The sequence below is a fragment of the Salmo trutta genome, unplaced genomic scaffold, assembly GCF_901001165.1.
Source record: "Salmo trutta unplaced genomic scaffold, fSalTru1.1, whole genome shotgun sequence".
NCBI lineage: Eukaryota > Metazoa > Chordata > Actinopteri > Salmoniformes > Salmonidae > Salmo > Salmo trutta.
In genome coordinates, this window is record NW_021822911.1 from 8,222,090 (window position 1) to 8,241,309 (window position 19,220).

The 19,220-nt window shown below is 39.0% G+C and overlaps 1 protein-coding gene across 1 annotated transcript; it reads left to right on the forward strand.

The window, feature by feature from the left end:
• Positions 1 to 253: 253 nt before the first annotated feature.
• Positions 254 to 18,078, forward strand: LOC115186450 (gastrula zinc finger protein XlCGF7.1-like). The gene is given in 2 exon segments (XM_029746077.1): positions 254 to 262; positions 17,025 to 18,078. Coding segments are annotated over 2 exon segments (894 nt in total). The 3' UTR covers positions 17,910 to 18,078.
• The last annotated feature ends 1,142 nt before the right edge of the window (positions 18,079 to 19,220 follow it).

Here is a 19,220-nt window from a genome sequence, read left to right on the forward strand (position 1 = left end):
TTAGGTGCCAGGTGTAACTGAGGCCATAGATGCTCCATATCCATTACTTTGAGTGTTTTATATAATATGACTAAATGTGTTTCTGTGTTGCAGGGACAGTCAAGAAATGGAACAGCAAGGCCACAGAACATGACATAATCAGAGCTGTGGGAGACCACCTCAAGCCCCTGGTAGAGCCGGGGGTGGTGTTTACCACTCCACCACGCCTTCAGCAGGCTGGAAAAGTGGGATTGATACTGTTTATCATACTAAGATGGACATGGTCAGTCATCGGGTTCATTTGTTTTACATCATGTTCAAATCAAATTAAGCTTTATTTATACAGCACATTTCAGACATGGATGCAACGCAATGGCTTCACAGGGAAAAGAAACAATGAAAATAAACAGAAATATTTATTACATTTACATTTTAATCATTTAGCAGACGCTCTTATCCAGAGCGACTTGAATGCATGCATTTTTTTTTGTACTGGCCTCCCGTGGGAATACGAACCCACAACCCTGGCGTTGCACACCAACTGAGCCACAGGGAAGACTTTAGTACACAACAAACATAAGAGGATAAAAAAACAGAAGACTAACAACTGAAAGACTAATGAACATTCTAAGGAAATGCCATTGATTAAAATATTAATTGGACGCAATATCCAACCCAAAATACCAGCTTGTTTTACTACATTGTTTGTTGTTACGTTCCCCAGCAGGAAAAATCTCAAATGTTGCTCAAATAGAAGAGGGAACTAACAAAGAGTCACTGACAACAACCACAACTAAACAGGTGGGGTTTTAGGAGGGGTTCTGATAGACACTATGGGGGTGTCTACTGAAAGTTGACTAGTAACAACAACTGGAACCTAAAAGACACCCACCATGAGACCCACTAAATCTGCCCAAGAAGAGGCAAACAAAAGAAAAACCCACAACAAACTTAAAGACAGGAAGCAAACCAAAAAGGTAGCGCAACTAAAGGTGTTGACTCTCCACATGTATCAAGACAACTGGAGCACTGGACCAGACACTCTTAAATAGAACCTGGACCAGCTCAGGTGAAACACCTTCCCACTAACGAGATGGACAAGCCAGCACAGGTGTAACACATACTGACTAACGAGGTGACACCAATCAGTGCGTCCTATGTGCTAACGAGCTACACGTGCTGACGGGCTAGACGTGCTGACGAGCTAGACGTGCTAACGAGCTAGACGTGCTAACGAGCTAGACGTGCTAAAGTCCAACCTCAAAACATAAATGGAAAAACCAAAGCCTGTAACACCTTCCCCCTTATGACAACAAATATATCCTATATTTTTGATGGACAAGTTTGCTCACCACCAACAGAAAACAACTTCCATTTCACATTATAATCAACTACAACGCTTCACCTTCTTCAATACTAACATGGTGTCTACTGGCTGTCAACAATTAAAAACAACAAAAAACACGTACTTCTAAATAATAATATACAATCATATAATTTTTCTCCTTTTTCTTCAATAGAATCCTAAAACTCACTAGCTTCTAGAACTCTCGTCTTCCTAAAACTCACTAGCTTCTAGAACTCTCCTCTTTCTAAATCCCACTAGCTTCTAGAACTCTCGTCTTCCTAAAACTCACTAGCTTCTAGAACTCTCGTCTTCCTAAAACTCACTAGCTTCTAGAACTCTCGTCTTCCTAAAACTCACTAGCTTCTAGAACTCTCGTCCCGTTGGAACAAGCCCAAACAAAAATCAAATCAAATTGTATTAGTCATGTCTGATTTCAAGAGCAAACTCCTGCAATATCTCGATAGGCATGTTGTTGGATCGGGCCCAGTCCCCAATGTCATGCTCTAGTACATTTGGGTTGGCACATCTGAGAATGAACCCTGATATTCTAAAAGCAGGACAACAATGTCAATATAATTGTACCCAAAAATTGTCAGTTGGTTGCATAAATAATTATGATTACTAAATGTTACATGAATTGTAAATATTAAATATCAAACCAAATGTACACCCCTTTGTTAATATGTATTGGCAATAATTAACAAGGGTGAGGCATGAAATAATAAAACGTATCTCTTGTCAGGCTGGATGTTTGAAATATGAGGTGATTTGAGTCATGCTTCTTCAGTAGTGGAATAAAGACAATTAGCACTTGAATGTTGTGAAGAAATACTGGAGTGATGTAGGATTGTTAATAAAATTGATTATAGACCAATTTATTATACTGCGTCCATGTGTATAGGCTGCAAGCACGTTGAAATGAAGTTGTTTTCAAGTCATTGACAAAACGACCAGAAAAGACATCTTTTCAACTTTCACTTTCAACTACAACCGAACATATATTGGACATCTGGCATAGTCTTATTTTCAACGTCTTTTGAATTACATTTTGCTAAATAGGAATAGCGCAATGTCTAAACAGTTACCGTTGTAAGGTGTCCAAATCAATAACCAAGAGTTTGGGATATACTGAAAACCTAAACATTTTGAAGTGTTGCATTTTGATTCCAGTGGGTCACCAACGTGGTAAGTGTAATACATTTTTTTTGTCACTTTTTATTAAATCTCATAAATAGTAACTCTTCCATTTCAGAGCCTGGATTTTCCCCTGAGGCTAATATCCATATCATGTTGAAATCAATAGAACAGGGGGCAAACGTTTAGGGTTCTACATTGTGACATCATTCAAATACTCCTTCTACAATGTTAAAACATTCTACATTGTGACATCATTAATATACTCCTACTACAATGTTAAAACATTCTACATTGTGACGTTAAATCATTGATATCATGAAACAACTCCTTCATGTATGTATTTTCTGATGTTTAATCAGATATCTTTTATCAGAGTATTTCTTCCCACATTGATTACAGCCATAAGATTTATCTCCTGTGTGTGTTCTCTGGTGTTTAGTTAGACAGCTAGATGTAGTAAAACTCTTCTCACATTGATCACAGCTAAAAGGTTTCTCTCCAGTGTGTATTCTCTGGTGTGATTTCAGGGTTTGTAGCCCAATAAAACTCTTCCCACAGTGATCACAGCCATAAGGTTTCTCTCCTGTGTGTGTTCTCTGGTGTATAGTTAGACAGCTAGATGTAGTAAAACTCTTCCCACAGTGATCACAGCTATAAGGTTTCTCTCCTGTGTGTGTCCGCTGGTGTACTATCAGGTTGCTTAGCTGAGTAAAACTCTTCCCACATTGATCACAGCCATAAGGTTTCTCTCCTGTGTGTATTCTCTGGTGTATAGTTAGACAACTAGATGTAGTAAAACCCTTCCCACATTGATCACAGCTAAAAGGTTTCTCTCCTATGTGTACCCGCTGGTGTCCTATCAGGGTGCTTAGCTGAGAAAAACTCGTCCCACATTGATCACAGCCAAAAGGTTTCTCTCCAGAGTGTATTCTCTGGTGTATAGTTAGATAGCTAGATGTAGTAAAACTCTTCCCACATTGATCACAGCTAAAGGGTTTCTCTCCTGTGTGTGTTCTCTGGTGCATAGTTAGATTGCTAGATGTAGTAAAACTCTTCCAACATTGATCACAGCTATAAGGTTTCTCTCCTGTGTGTGTTCTCTGGTGTGATTTCAGGGTTTGTAGCAGAGTAAAACTCTTCCCACATTGATCACAGCCGTATGATTTCTCTCCTGTGTGAATTCTTTGATGTATTTTAAGGTTTGATGAAGAGTTGAATCTTTTCCCACAGTCAGAGCAGCAGTGAGATTTCTTCCCTGTGGGTCTCTGCTGGTGTTTCTTGAGGAGTTCTGATCTGGAGAGACTCTTCTCTGCCTCGTCAGCATCATGATGTTGTTGAGGCTCCACAGAGGATCCACGATAGTCACGTCTCTCTCCTGTGTGAACAACAAAGTCAGACAGATGGTTAAAGGCCCACAACAGCAGAAATCCACTGTTTATTTGAGGTAAAAGGTGATGTCCAGATCATACCCATGAAGTTGTACAACAATTGACGTCTTTAATTTGAAAATTAAGACAGTCAAGAAATATCAGGGACACCAGGCCTGGTTTTCATAGCTGTTTTTGAAAAGGCTATGGATAGAGTACGACTGGAGTTTATATATAAATGCCTAGAATATTTCAATTTTGGAGAATCTCTTATAAAATGGGTTAAAGTTATGTATAGTAACCCTAGGTGTAAAGTAGTAAATAATGGCTACATCTCAGAAAGTTTTAAACTATCTAGAGGAGTAAAACAAGGTTGTCCACTATCGGCATATTTATTTATTATTGCCATTGAAATGTTAGCTGTTAAGATTAGATCAAACAATAATATTAAGGGATTAGAAATCCGTGGCTTAAAAACCAAGGTGTCATTGTACGCCAATGATTCATGTTCTTTTAAAACCACAATTAGAGTCTCTCTACGGCTTCATAGAGGATCTAGATACTTTTGCTATCCTCTCTGGATTAAAACCAAATTATGATAAGTGATATGATACTACGTATTGGATCACAAAAAAATGCAAATTTTACATTACCATGTAGTCACTCCAATAAATTTTTATAGAAAGTTAGCAAAAACAGATAAGATCTTGCTACCATGGAAAGGAAAATACCTGTCTATTTGTGGAAAAATCACCCTGATTAACTCTTTAATCATATCACAGTTTACCCATTTGCTTATGGTTTTGCCTACACCTAGTGACCTGCTTTTTAAATTATATGAACAAAAAAGATTCCATTTTATTTGGAATGGCAAGCCAGATAAAATTAATAGGGCCTATTTATATAACGAATATGCATTCGGAGGGCAGAAATTATTAAATATTGAAGCATTAGACCTCACTAAAGGCATCAGTCATACCAAAGTTATATTTAAATCCAAACTGGTTTTCTAGTAAATTGGTACAAATGTCTCATCCTATGTTCAAGAAGGGCCTTATTCCCTTTATTCAGATTACACCTGCCCACTTTCGGTTGTTTGAAAAGTAAATAATCTCCAAAATATCTTTATTTTTTTAAACAAGCCTTAGAAAGTTGGTTGCAATTTCAGTTTAATCCACCTGAAACAAATAATACAACAAATAATACAACAAATATTGTGGTTAAATTCAAATACAATAATTTATTTTAAAAAACTGTATTTTTCAAAGACATTTAAAAAAATGTATAATTTTAGTGAATTATATTATAAATAGGACTGGTGGAGTGATGTCACACGTGCAGCTAACACAGACATATGGAAATGTCTGCTCTACCCAAAATTACAACGAATTAATTGCAGCATAACCACAAAAATGGAAGAGGCAAGTAGAAGAGGAAAAAAGTAAGGAACTTGTATGTCGGCCCTGTTTTAAAGAACATAAATGGTTAAAGAAAAGTGTGATAAATAAAAACATAAACCAATTTCATTTAACCTCTCTCGGGAAATCGAACCACGTTGTCCGATTTCCAAAAGACTTTACAGCGAAAGCAAAACATTAGATTATATTAGGAGAGTACGTCGACACAATAACCACACAGCCATTTTCTAAGCAACTAGCATGCATCACAAATACCCAAAACACAGCTAAATGAAGCACTAACCTTTGACGATCTTCCTCAGATGACACTCCTAGGACATTATGTTATACAATGCATGCATTTTTTTGTTCGATAAAGTTCATATTTATATATAAAAACAGCATTTTACATTGGCGCGTGACGTTCAGAAAATATTTTGCCTCCAAAACTGCCGGTGAATCAGCACTACGATTTACAGATATACTATTCAAAAACCTTGATAAAATATTAAACTGTTATTCAAAGAATTATAGATAAACATCTCCTGAATCGAACCACGTTGTCCGATTTCAAAAAGGCTTTACAGGGAAAGCAAAACATTACATTACATTATGTTAGGATACCACCACAGCAACAGAGTAACAAAACAGCCATTTTCTTAGCGTTTTCAAAGCAACGGTAGCCATCCAAAAGCAGAAAACCAGCTAAAATGAAGCACTAACCTTTGACAATCTTCATCAGATGACACTCCTAGGACATCATGTTACACAAAATATGCATTTTTTGTTCTATCAAGTTCATATTTATATCCAAAAACAGCATTTTACAGTGGCGCGTGAAGTTCAGAAAATATTTAGCCTCCAAAACTGCCGGTGAATCAGCGCTACAATTGACAAAAATACTATTCAAAAACCTTCATAAAATATTAAACTGTCATTCAAAGAATTATAGATTAACATTTCCTGAATGCAACCGCATTGCCAGATTTCAAATAACTTTACTGGGAAATAACACTTTGCAATAATCTGAGTACTGTGCTCAGAAAAATACACTAGGCGATACAGATAGCCGCCATGTTGGAGTCAACTAAATTAATAAATAGTATTAGAAATATTCACTTACCTTTGATGATCTTCATCAGAAGGCACTTCCAGGAATCCCAGGTACTCAACAAATGTTGTTTTGTTCGATAAAATCCATAATTTATATGCAAATAGCTCCTTGTTGTTCGCGCGTTCAGTTCAGCTACTCAAAATGTCGGAAGCACGGCGAAAATGTGACGATGAAAGTTAAAAAAAAATGTATTTACGTTTGTTCAAACATGTCAAACATATTACCGGACGGTTCCTGTGTCTTGAAAAAGGTTTTGGAACGGAACATCCTCTCTCGTGAACGCGCCCCAATGAAGTGATGTCATTCTCTGGGTGACAAACTTCCCAGGCTTCTCATTCGGTCTCTGTTCATCGTAGACGCTTCAAACAACTTTCTAAAGACTGTTGACATCTAGTGGAAGCCATAGGAAGTGCAAAATGAACCCTAACTCACCGTGTGTTTGATTGGCAATGACTTGAAAGGACTACAAGCACCAGAATTCTCACTTCCTGGTTAGATTCTTCTCAGGTTTTTGCCTGCCATATGAGTTCTGTTATACTCACAGACATCATTCAAACAGTTTTAGAAACTTCAGAGTGTTTTCTATCCAAATCTACTAATAATATTTATATTCCAGTTCCTGGGCCCGAGTAGTAGGCCGTTTAATTTGGGTACGTTTTTCATCCGGCCGTGAAAATACTGCCCCCTACCCAAGAGAGGTTAAGGACCAAAAAACTGATAGCTGTGCCATATAAATTGGAAAATAGTTGGGAAGAGATTTTCGATGTGCCCATTCCATGGCACATGGTTTATGAATTGATACGCAAAACAACGCCGGATTCAAAACTTTGAATTTTTCCATTTAAATTACTATACAAAATTCTTGCAACTAATAGAATGTTATATATATGGGGGATACAATCTTCCCAGCTCTGCAGATTCTGCTGTGAGGAGGCAGAGTCATTAGATCATTTATTTTAGTATTGTCCATATGTAGCTCGTTTTTGATCACAGGTCCAGGAATGGCTGAAAAATTGCAACATTTGCCTAGAACTAACGCTGCAGATAGCAGTACTGGGTGATTTGAAAAGCCATAGTCAATCAATCAATAATATAATAATTATTTTAGCAAAAAAATGTATTTGTAATTTACAATCTGTAGAAGCTATGTGAATAGAAAGGTTCAATTGTTTTGTGAAGCATCATAGCACAGTTGAAAAATATATGGCAAATAGAAATCCGAAATGGATGATGTTGATGGATAGATGGGAGGGGTTGAATGGAGCTGAAGGGTGGGACTAATAACAAGATAAACAATGTAAAACATACGGGGTCTGTAAAATATATATATAGGTTCAGAACCTTTGTGATATAGCACAGTTACAAATATAAATCAAACTGGATGGACATCAGAAATAGAGGAAGGACTAAAAACAAACAAAAAATAACTATTGTAAATTAGACTGTGTCTGTAAAATGTGTATAAGATGAATAAATTGAAGGTAAAAGCCGATGTGTTTCTTAGTTTACTCCAATTGGGCGATCGGTGGTAGGGTTTGCAGGGAATAAGAATAAAGGTATATTCTTTAAAAAAGTATCTATGTCTATATAGGTATGTGTATGTAAATATGTGTATATGTATGCATGCGTGTATGGATATATATACAGTGGGGCAAAAAAGTATTTAGTCAGCCACCAATTGTGCAAGTCCTCCCACTTAAAAAGATGAGAGAGGCCTGTAATTTTCATCATAGGTACACTTCAACTATGACAGACAAAATGAGAAAGAAAATCCAGAAAATCACATTGTAGGATTTTTTATGAATTTATATGCAAATTATAGCACACACAATTTGGTTACAGAAACTCCTCCCTGCTAATGAGGAAACCACTAGTTATGGATGTAGTATATCTGGTAATGAGGAAACCACTAGTTATGGATGTAGTATATCTGGTAATGAGGAAACCACTAGTTATGGATGTAGTATATCTGCTAATGAGGAAACCACTAGTTATGGATGTACTATATCTGCCTGGAGCAAAAATGGTGAGCAAAGATTTGAGTTTTTCACAACGTATTCTGAATGTGAAAAAACCCAGGTTGGTTATGAGTTCATTTCACACTACTTTGGATTATAATTGTAAGGCTCGTTTTAATGTTCTGTTTAATATAATGGTTGTGTCATCATCGCAAATCAACCGCTTTATACTTAAAAAACACTTCAAACAGTAAAATGCTCTTTGGCTTTTCCATCAGCCTGACAATGAGGGGTTTGTACACTAAGTGTTTGCCAAATTGGCCCATAACTTCACCTAACAATAACATAGACCTACTGTAGTACCCAAACCTCACATATGTCGTGATGTTTGTCATTTGACTGGCATTCAGAAAATTATTTCCTGGATCAGCTGATGATAGTTGAACATGTGACTATTATTCACCTTTATTTAACCAGGTGGCCAGTTGAGAACAAGTTCTCATTTACAACTGCGACCTGGCCAAGATAAAGCAAAGCAGTGTGACACATAGTTAGAAACACATAGTTAGAAATACTGGTGTGAGCAAGAAAAGTAAATAAAAACATGGGGATGAGGTAGGCAGTTGGATGGGCTATTTACAGATGGGCTGTGTACAGCTGCAGCGATCGGTAAGATGCTCAGATAGCTGATGCTTAAAGTTAGCGAGGGAGATATAAGTCTCCAACTTCAGACATTTTTGCAATTCGTTCCAGTGATTGGCAGCAGAGAACTGGAAGGAAAGGCGGCCAATGTAGGTGTTGGCTTTGGGGATGACCAGTGAGATATACCTCCTGGAGCGCGTGCTATGGGTGGGTGTTGCTATGGTGACCAGTGAGTGAAGGCGGCCTAGCAAAGACTTATAGATGACCTGGAGCCAGTGGGTTTGGCGACTAATATGTAGCGAGGGCCAGCCGACGAGAGCATACAGGGCCCAGTGGTGGGTGCTACATGGGGCTTTGGTGACAAAACGGATGTCACTGTGATAGACTGCATCCAGTTTGCTGAGTCGAGTGTTGGAGGCTATTTTGAAAATGACATCACTGAAGTCAAGGATCGGTAGGATGGTCAGTTTTACGAGGGTATGTTTGGCAGCGTGAGTGAAGGTAGCTTTGTTGCGAAATAGGAAGCCGATTCTAGATTTAATTTTGGATTGGAGATGCTTAATATGAGTCTGGAAGGAGAGTTTCAGTCTAACCAGATACCTAGGTATTTGTAGTTGTCCACATATTCTAAATCAGAATCGTCCAGAGTAGTGATGCTAGTCGGGCGGGCGGGTGCGGGCAGCGATTGGTTGAAGAGCATACATTTAGTTTTACTAGTGTTTAAGAGCAGTTGGAGGCCACGGAAGGAGAGTTGTATGGCAATGAAGCTCGTTTGGAGGTTTGTTAACAGTGTCCAAAGAAGGGCCAGATGTATACAGAATGGTGTCGTCTGCGTAGAGGTGGATCAAGGAATCACCCGCAGCGAGAGCAACATCGTGGGTATATACAGAGAAAAGAGTCGGTCCGAGAATTGAACCCTGTGGTACCCCCATAGAGACTGCCAGAGGTCCGGACAACAGGCCCTCCGATTTGACACACTGAACTCTGAGAAGTAGTTGGTGAACCAGGCGAGTCAGTCATTTGAGATACCAAGGCTGTTGAGTCTGCCGATAAGAATATGGTGATTGACAGAGTCGAAAGCCTTGGCCAGGTCGATGAAGACGGCTGCACAGTACTGTCTTTTATCGATGGCGGTTATGATATCGTTTAGTACCTTGAGCGTGGCTGAGGTGCACCCGTGACCAGCTCGGAAACCGGATCAGCGGAGAAGGTGCGGTGGGATTCAAAATGGTCAGTGATCTGTTTATTAACTTTTTGGTGACAGGGGGTAGTATTCGGAAATTCAGATGAATAACGTGCCCAAATTAAACTGCCTGCTACTCGGGCCCAGAAGGTAGGATATGCATATTATTAGTAGATTTGAATAGAAAACACTCTGACGTTTCTAAACTGTTTGAATGATGTCTATGAGTATAACAGAACTCATATGGCAGGCAAAAACCTGAGAAAAAATCCAACCAGGAAGTGGTTTGTAGTTTTTCAAGACTGGGCCTATTTGATATACAGTGACTTAGGGTTAATTTTGCACTTCCTAAGGCTTCCACTAGATGTCAACAGTCTTTAGAACGTTGTTTCAGGCTTTTGCAGTGAACAGAGAATGAACAAGAGCTCCTGGAGTGATATGACTGAGAGAATGACTTGGCCTCAGTTGTGCGCTTTCACGTGAGAGGTAGCTGTGTTCCATTACATTTTTGAAGACATTTTGAATCGTCCGGTTGGAATATTATTGAAGATTTATGTTAAAAAGGCCTTAAAGATTGATGCTATACATCGTTTGACATGTTTCTACGAACGTAAATATAACTTTTTTTGACTTTTCGTCGTGAAATTTTCTGCGCGCTTCCTACATTTGGAGTAGCTTACTGAACGCGTTAACAAAAAGGACTTAAATGATGGACTTTATCGAACAAAACAACATTTATTGTGGACCTGGGATTCCTGGGAGTGCATTCTGATGAAGATCATCAAAGGTAAGTGAATATTTATAATGCTATTTATGATTTTAGATGACTCCAAAATGGCGGGTATCTGTATTGCCTGATGTTTTTTGAGCGCTGTACTCAGATTATTGCAAAGTGTGCTTTCCCGTGAAGCTTTTTTAAAATCTGTCACAGCGGTTGCATTAAGGAGATGTTTATCTATAATTCTTTGAATAACAGTTTAATATTTTATCAACGCTTATGATGAGTATTTCTATAAATTGATGTGCTCATTCACCGGAAGTTTTCGGAGGAAAAGCATTTCTGAACATTACGGGCCAATGTAAAATGGGTTTTTTGGATATAAATATGAACTTTATCGAGCAAAAAATACATGTATTGTGTAACATGAAGTCCTATGAGTGCCATCTGATGAAGATCTTCAAAGGGTAGTGCTTAAATTTAGCTGTATTTCTGGTTTTTGTGACGCCTGTCCTTGCTTGGAAAATGGCTGTGTGGCTTTTATTTTTTAGGAACTGTCCTAACATAATCGAATGTTTTGCTTTCGCCGTAAAAACTTTTTTTGAAATCGGACAACGTGGTTGGATTAAGGAGAAGTGTATCTTTAAAATGGTGTAAATATATATACTATATATATATATATATATATACTATATATATATATATATCATATACTATATAGCCTCAATCTGTTTAAAACAATAATTTTGACATCATGGATGAATTCTAGAATATACTATATAGCCTAGAAACCTGGTTAAACTATCATAATGACATCATGGATGAATTCTAGTATATACTATATAGCCTAGTAACCTGGTTAAACTATCATTATGACGTCATGGATGAATTCTAGAATATACTAAATAGCCTAGAAACCTGGTTAAACTATCATTATGACATCATGGATGAATTCTAGAATATACTATTTATCCTAGAAACCTGGTTAAACTATCATTATGACATCATGGATGAATTCTAGAATATACTATATAGCCTAGAAACCTGGTTAAACTATCATTATGACATCATGGATGAATTCTAGAATATACTATATAGTCTAGAAACCTGGTTAAACCATCATTATGACATCATGGATGAATTCTAGAATATACTATATATCCTAGTAACCTGGTTAAACTATCATTATGACATCATGGATGAATTCTAGAATATACTATATATCCTAGTAACCTGGTTAAACTATCATTATGACATCATGGATGGCCAGTCTTTGTATTCATAGTGTAGTGAATTCAGTGGGTAGCCCTGAGCTGAACTCAAACCTGGGTCCAGCGACTGTCAAGCCAACACCTTATAACTGTTACGCCAAGATGTCTGAACTTCTTGAAGAGGTCGCTAGGTGTTGGGTTACGGTTGCTACAATAGCTTTCTCTATGAATTTGAGAGTGGTTACACTTCTTCCCCCATCCCTCAGCTGTTTACCAAACCAAGCCTCTGGGCAGCCATTTTGTTGCTGTTTAAAAAACCCACACAACCCAGCAATCTGCAGTTCAAACAATAACAAAGTTGTCATTCCACCACTAGTTTGATTATAAGATGATTATGGGGTTGGAGAAATGTAACTACAGACAGACCTATGGATGCAAGGACTGACCATCCATGAAATCAACATTATAGTTTTAACCATGTTGAGGCTATACAGTGTTTTTACATTTACATTCTTTCTAGACGTTGGAGTAAAAAAAGCTTATTTGTGGTTCTGATGGGGAACAACAGTTGAACTAAGCTCATGAGACATGTGTTATATTCTTCAAGAATCAATGGCTATAAATAAATAATTTAAAAGTCACAATATGGATATAGCTATTGCATATTTCCCCTTTAACACCACACATCAGTTCAACAACTGCAGAGTTTGTGCCTCTGTTTTGAAGGCAGTACTTACTAGTGTTAATCAGGGCCCGTTCATCGTTAGAACCATTTGATGCCTTAACATGCGTTTGGGAAACCGAGCCCATATATCCAGATTCTTCCTCTTCTTCCTTCTTCGATGTGACAGTCATCTCCCCCTCCTCTTTCACTCCAAAAACTGCATCCTCCTCCTCCTTCACTCTGAACGTGTCTTCCTCTTCTTTTACTGTAACATCCTCCTCCTCTTTCACTCTGAACGCGTCTTCCTCTTCTTTCACTGAAACGTCTTTCTCTTCTTCTTTCACGTTAACAGCCTCACCCTCTACTTGTTTTTGTATTGAAACAGCCTCCTCTTCCTCCTCCTCTTTGACGAGAGCTTCTTTCTCCGTCCAGCAGACCTCTTCTTTAACAGGAGGAGAGTAGCTTAGTGAACTCATGGTCGGAGATGTTAGCTAGCTAGGCTAATGCTAACTTAACCAGCCCGCTAGCTGAATAATAACAACAACACCGTAAATATGAAATTAAATCTGATAACTAACTAGACGACAGAAGTGGTTTTAAAACACAGTGTCTAATATACACTAAAGCGTCTAAAGAGCTTTATTGGTTTGGCTATTTTGTCTAGCAAGCTACCGAGGTGGCTGAATAACTGTTGCTGCTGTTGAAAGAAGCGTTCCGTCCACTACATTATACGTCACACCAACAGCATCGCTTTAAAGCCCCACATTATGTATTGTTACACCATGTAGGAACAGTATAGACCTAGTCTGTTCATTATATACATCTACATGATGTATTGTTACACCATGTAGGAGCAGTATAGACCTAGTCTGTTCATTATATACATCTACATGATGTATTGTTACACCATGTAGGAGCAGTATAGACCTAGTCTGTTCATTATATACATCTACATGATGTATTGTTACACCATGTAGGAGCAGTATAGACCTAGTCTGTTCATTATATACATCTACATGATGTATTGTTACACCATGTAAGAGCAGTATAGACCTTGTCTGTTCATTATATACATCAACATGATGTATTGTTACACCATGTAGGAGCAGTATAGACCTAGTCTGTTCATTATATACATCTACATTATGTATTGTTACACCATGTAGGAGCAGTATAGACCTAGTCTGTTCATTATATACATCTACATGATGTATTGTTACACCATGTAGGAGCAGTATAGACCTAGTCTGTTCATTATATACATCTACATGATGTATTGTTACACCATGTAGGAGCAGTATAGACCTAGTCTGTTCATTATATACATCTACATGATGTATTGTTACACCATGTAGCAGCAGTATAGACCTAGTCTGTTCATTATATACATCTACATGATGTATTGTTACACCATGTAGGAGCAGTATAGACCTAGTCTGTTCATTATATACATCTACATGATGTATTGTTACACCATGTAGGAGCAGTATAGACCTACAGTACCTGGCTACTTATTTCTATGTTGTTTGACTGAATGAAACTGCCTTAAATGTGCTGTAGTAAACATTTTTTATTCTCACTAATCAATCACCACATTCCTGTCTTTGTATGTCTCAATAGTATTATTTAATTAAATCCATGTAAGATAATCTTTGTCTGAAAATAAAATGTGATCCTCAACTGCGTTTCCCTCCAGTCAGCAGACGGCGATGTGCGTCTTTCAGGCGATGCTGCAGCGTGACGTATAATCTAGTGGACGGTTCTTCATAAACAGCTCGTCAACCACCTCGGTAGCTTGCTAGCCAACATAGCCGAAAGATTCAAGCTGTTTATACGCTTTCGGTGTATATTACCTACTGTGTTTTAGACACACTTCTGTCGTATCTATTTGTTAACCTATTTAATTTAATATTACGTTATTTTTTATTAGTCAGCTATAGTAGCTGGCTGGTTAAGTTAGCATTAGCCTGGTTGCTAATGATAGCTAGCTAGCTAACATCCCCGAACATGAGCTCCCTAAACTACTCCCCTCCTGTTAAAGAAGAGGAGGTCTGTTGGACGGAGAAAGAAGCTCTGGGGCTGAACATTGTCGTGAAAGAGGAGAAGGAAGAGGAGGATGTTACAGTAAAACAAGGAGTAGAGGGTGAGGCTGTTACAGTGAAAGAAGAAGAGAAAGACGTTTCAGTGAAGAAAGAAGATGCGTTCAGAGTGAAAGAGGAGGAGGATGCAGTTTATGGAGTGAAAGAGGAAGGAGAGGAGGCAAAAGGTCAGATTAACACCAGTAAATACTAATATTTAATAACGGGGCACAAACCCTGCAGTTGTTGAACTGATGAACACACACGTGGTTTTAAAGCAGCAGTGGTTTTGTTTTCCATACATTTTAACATGCAACAATTTAAAAGATTTTACTGAGTTACAGTTCATAAAAGTCAATTGGGGCACAAGACCCAGCCAAACAGAATGAGTTTTCCACACAAAAGGGCTTCATTACAGACAGAAATACTCCTCCGCACCCCCCTCCCTCAGACGATCCCGCATGAAACATGGGACCAACACTTTCCATGTTGCGTTTCTATTTTTGTTCAGTATATAAACTTAGGAACACATATCAGTGTAGAGCCCTGAACTATAATAATAAGGCAGCAGTTTATCTGGCAGGACAGTGTGGTGTGTAGTGATCAGCAGTTTATCTGGCAGGACAGTGTGGTGTGTAGTGATCAGCAGTTTATCTGGCAGGACAGTGTGGTGTGTAGTGATCAGCAGTTTATCTGGCAGGACAGTGTGGTGTGTAGTGATCAGCAGTTTATCTGGCAGGACAGTGTGGTGTGTAGTGATCAGCAGTTTATCTGGCAGGACAGTGTGGTGTGTAGTGATCAGCAGTTTATCTGGCAGGACAGTGTGGTGTGTAGTGATCAGCAGTTTATCTGGCAGGACAGTGTGTGTAGTGATCAGCAGTTTATCTGGCAGGACAGTGTGGTGTGTAGTGATCAGCAGTTTATCTGGCAGGACAGTGTGGTGTGTAGTGATCAGCAGTTTATCTGGCAGGACAGTGTGGTGTGTAGTGATCAGCAGTTTATCTGGCAGGACAGTGTGGTGTGTAGTGATCAGCAGTTTATCTGGCAGGACAGTGTGGTGTGTAGTGATAAGCAGTTTATCTGGCAGGACAGTATGGTGTGTAGTGATCAGTTTATCTGGCAGGACAGTGTGGTGTGTAGTGATCAGCAGTTTATCTGTCAGGACAGTGTGGTGTGTAGTGATCAGCAGTTTATCTGTCAGGACAGTGTGGTGTGTAGTGATCAGCAGTTTATCTGTCAGGACAGTGTGGTGTGTAGTGATGTGTTGTGTTATGGAGGCACTTTGTTGATTCTTGATGTTCACTTGTACAACTGTTCATCATTACTATTGTATCTAAATGAATTATTTTAACACATTGGTTAAAAGACTCTTGTCACAAAAATGTAAATTACATTGAGCAATATACCACATTACTTCTTACTTACATTTCTTGTTTAACAAACATTGCCAAGCTGCTCATTAGTTTCTTGTTGTTGTGATTTTTGGTGTGATCAGTCATGGCAAAACAATATTTGGTCTGGTAAAAAATCAGTGGCTGGTATATTCTATCATCTGCCTGCTACAGTGGCTGGTATATTCTATCGTCTGCCTGTTACAGTGGCTGGTATATTCTATCATCTGCCTGCTACAGTGGCTGGTATATTCTATCATCTGCCTGCTACAGTGGCTGGTATATTCTATCATCTGCCTGTTACAGTGGCTGGTATATTCTATCATCTGCCTGCTACAGTGGCTGGTATATTCTATCATCTGCCTGCTACAGTGGCTGGTATATTCTATCATCTGCCTGTTACAGTGGCTGGTATATTCTATCATCTGCCTGCTACAGTGGCTGGTATATTCTATCATCTGCCTGCTACAGTGGCTGGTATATTCTATCATCTGCCTGCTACAGTGGCTGGTATATTCTATCATCTGCCTGCTACAGTGGCTGGTATATTCTATCATCTGCCTGTTACAGTGGCTGGTATATTCTATCATCTGCCTGTTACAGTGGCTGGTATATTCTATCATCTGCCTGCTACAGTGGCTGGTGGACCAAAATCAAACTAAAACAAGACATTTGTCAAAGTTTGTAAAAACATTTAAATATTCACTACATTGACTTTCTGACTTTGACGTTCATACAGGAGAGAGACGGGACTATCAAGGATCCTCTGGGGAGCCTCAACAACATCATGAAGCTGACGAGGCAGAGAAGAGTCTCTCCACATCAGGACACCTCAAGAAACACCAGCAGAGACGCACAGAAAGGAAACCTCACTGCTGCTCTGACTGTGGGAAACGTTTCAAATCTTCATCAGAACTTAAAAAACACCAGCGAGTACACACAGGAGAAAAACCTTATAGATGTAATCAATGTGGGAAGAGTTTTACTCATTCAAGTAATCTGAAAACACACCAGAGAACACACACAAGAGAGAAGCCTTACACCTGTGATCAATGTGGGAAGAGTTTTACTCAGGCAAGCAACCTGGTATCACACCAGAGAACACACACAGGAGAGCAGCCATATAGCTGTGAGCAATGTGGCAAGAGTTTTACTCAGTCAAGCAACCTGGTATCACACCAGAGAATACACACAGGAGAGCAGCCATATAGCTGTGAGCAATGTGGGAAAAACTTTTCTCGGGGAGAACGCCTCAAAGAGCACCAGAGAACACACACAGGAGAGAAACCTTATAGCTGTGATCAGTGTGGGAAGAGTTTTACTCAGTCACGCAACCTGGTATCACACCAGAGAACACACACAGGAGAGCAGCCATATAGCTGTGAGCAATGTGGCAAGAGTTTTACTCAGTCAAGCAACCTGGTATCACACCAGAGAACACACACAGGAGAGCAGCCATATAGCTGTGAGCAATGTGGGAAAAGGTTTTCTCGGATAGAACACCTTAAAGGACACCAGAGAACACACACAGGAGAGAAACCTTATAACTGTGATCAGTGTGGGAAGAGTTTTACTCAGTCAAACAGCCTGAATAGACACCAGAGAACACACACATGATAGAAACCTTATAGCTGTAATCAGTGTGGGAAGAGTTTTACTCAGTCAAACAGCCTGGTATCACCAGAGAGCACACACAGGAGAGACACCTTACCACTGCTCTGACTTTGAAGAGCTTTGTTTCCCTAAGAAACCTGACAACACCAGAGAACACACACAGGAGACAAATCTTACCACTGCTCTGACTTTGAAGAGCTTTGCTTCCCTAAGAAACCTGACACAACACCAGAGAACACACAGGAGAGAAGCCTTATAGCTGTGATCAATGTGACAAGAGATACTCTCATTCATGGGGTCTGATTAAACATCAGAAAATACATGTAAGGAGATCCACAGAGTGTAGAATGATCTCCAACACCAGACCTGGGTAGTAGAACACAGAGTGTGGAATGATCTCCAACACCAGACCTGGGTAGTAGAACACAGAGTGTGGAATGATCTCCAACACCAGACCTGGGTAGTAGAACACAGAGTGTGGAATGATCTCCAACACCAGACCTGGGTAGGAGAACACAGAGTGTGGAATGTAGTGAACATTTTTTTATTCGCACTAATCAATCAACACATTCAGGTCTTTGTAAATGTAAGTATTTAGTTAATATTGTCTGCTAACATGAATTTATTTTAACCCTCTCATGCGTGAGTTCCAAATATCTCTAACGGTCGCCTCAGCGTGAGATTTTTTTATGCACGTGATGTCCGAACGTTCTCTCCATTCCAGAATGTGATTGTTACATAAACAACAACACTGAACGGTTCAGAGTGGAGTGAGAGGGGACGTGATTGATTGCCTGCACCGCCATTTGTATCAATAAATCACTGTCAGAAAATGTTTTGTGTGGTAATTATTTGTGTATTTACTGTTTTATTCACGTTTTCAATTCTAGGTGACAAATCATGCATTCTGATTCTTGCGTAGATTGTAATGGGCACATATTATGTGTGTAAAATACTTTTTTGAAGGTTGTACTGATTATGATGAGCTAAGCTGTTTCCAGCAGTGCAGCAATGTTTGTTGACATACAATGCATTCTGGGTTTCACGTAATCGTCTGTTTGACCAAAAAATTTTATAACAAAATGAGGTGAGTAAGAGTTCACTCATTTTTTGAGGACTTCTGGAAATGAATGGTGGGATGTGAACGACGGTAGATGACACACCCCTTCAACATGCATACTATAAACAGACCAAACTCATCTTGTCTTCGGTTTCTGTGAGGGGGAAAAATGCATGGCTGCGTGCTGAAACTAATCGACGGATTACTTTCGATTTCTAGAAAGTGTTTTACCTAATGAGTTTGATCAATGGTGAGCTCACCCGTGATGTGATTAATTATACATAGTAATTGCTATTAGCTAATTCATATTGTAGTTTATGTCAGCCCAGAGTTAGATAAATATGACCGCTTGTGTTGGG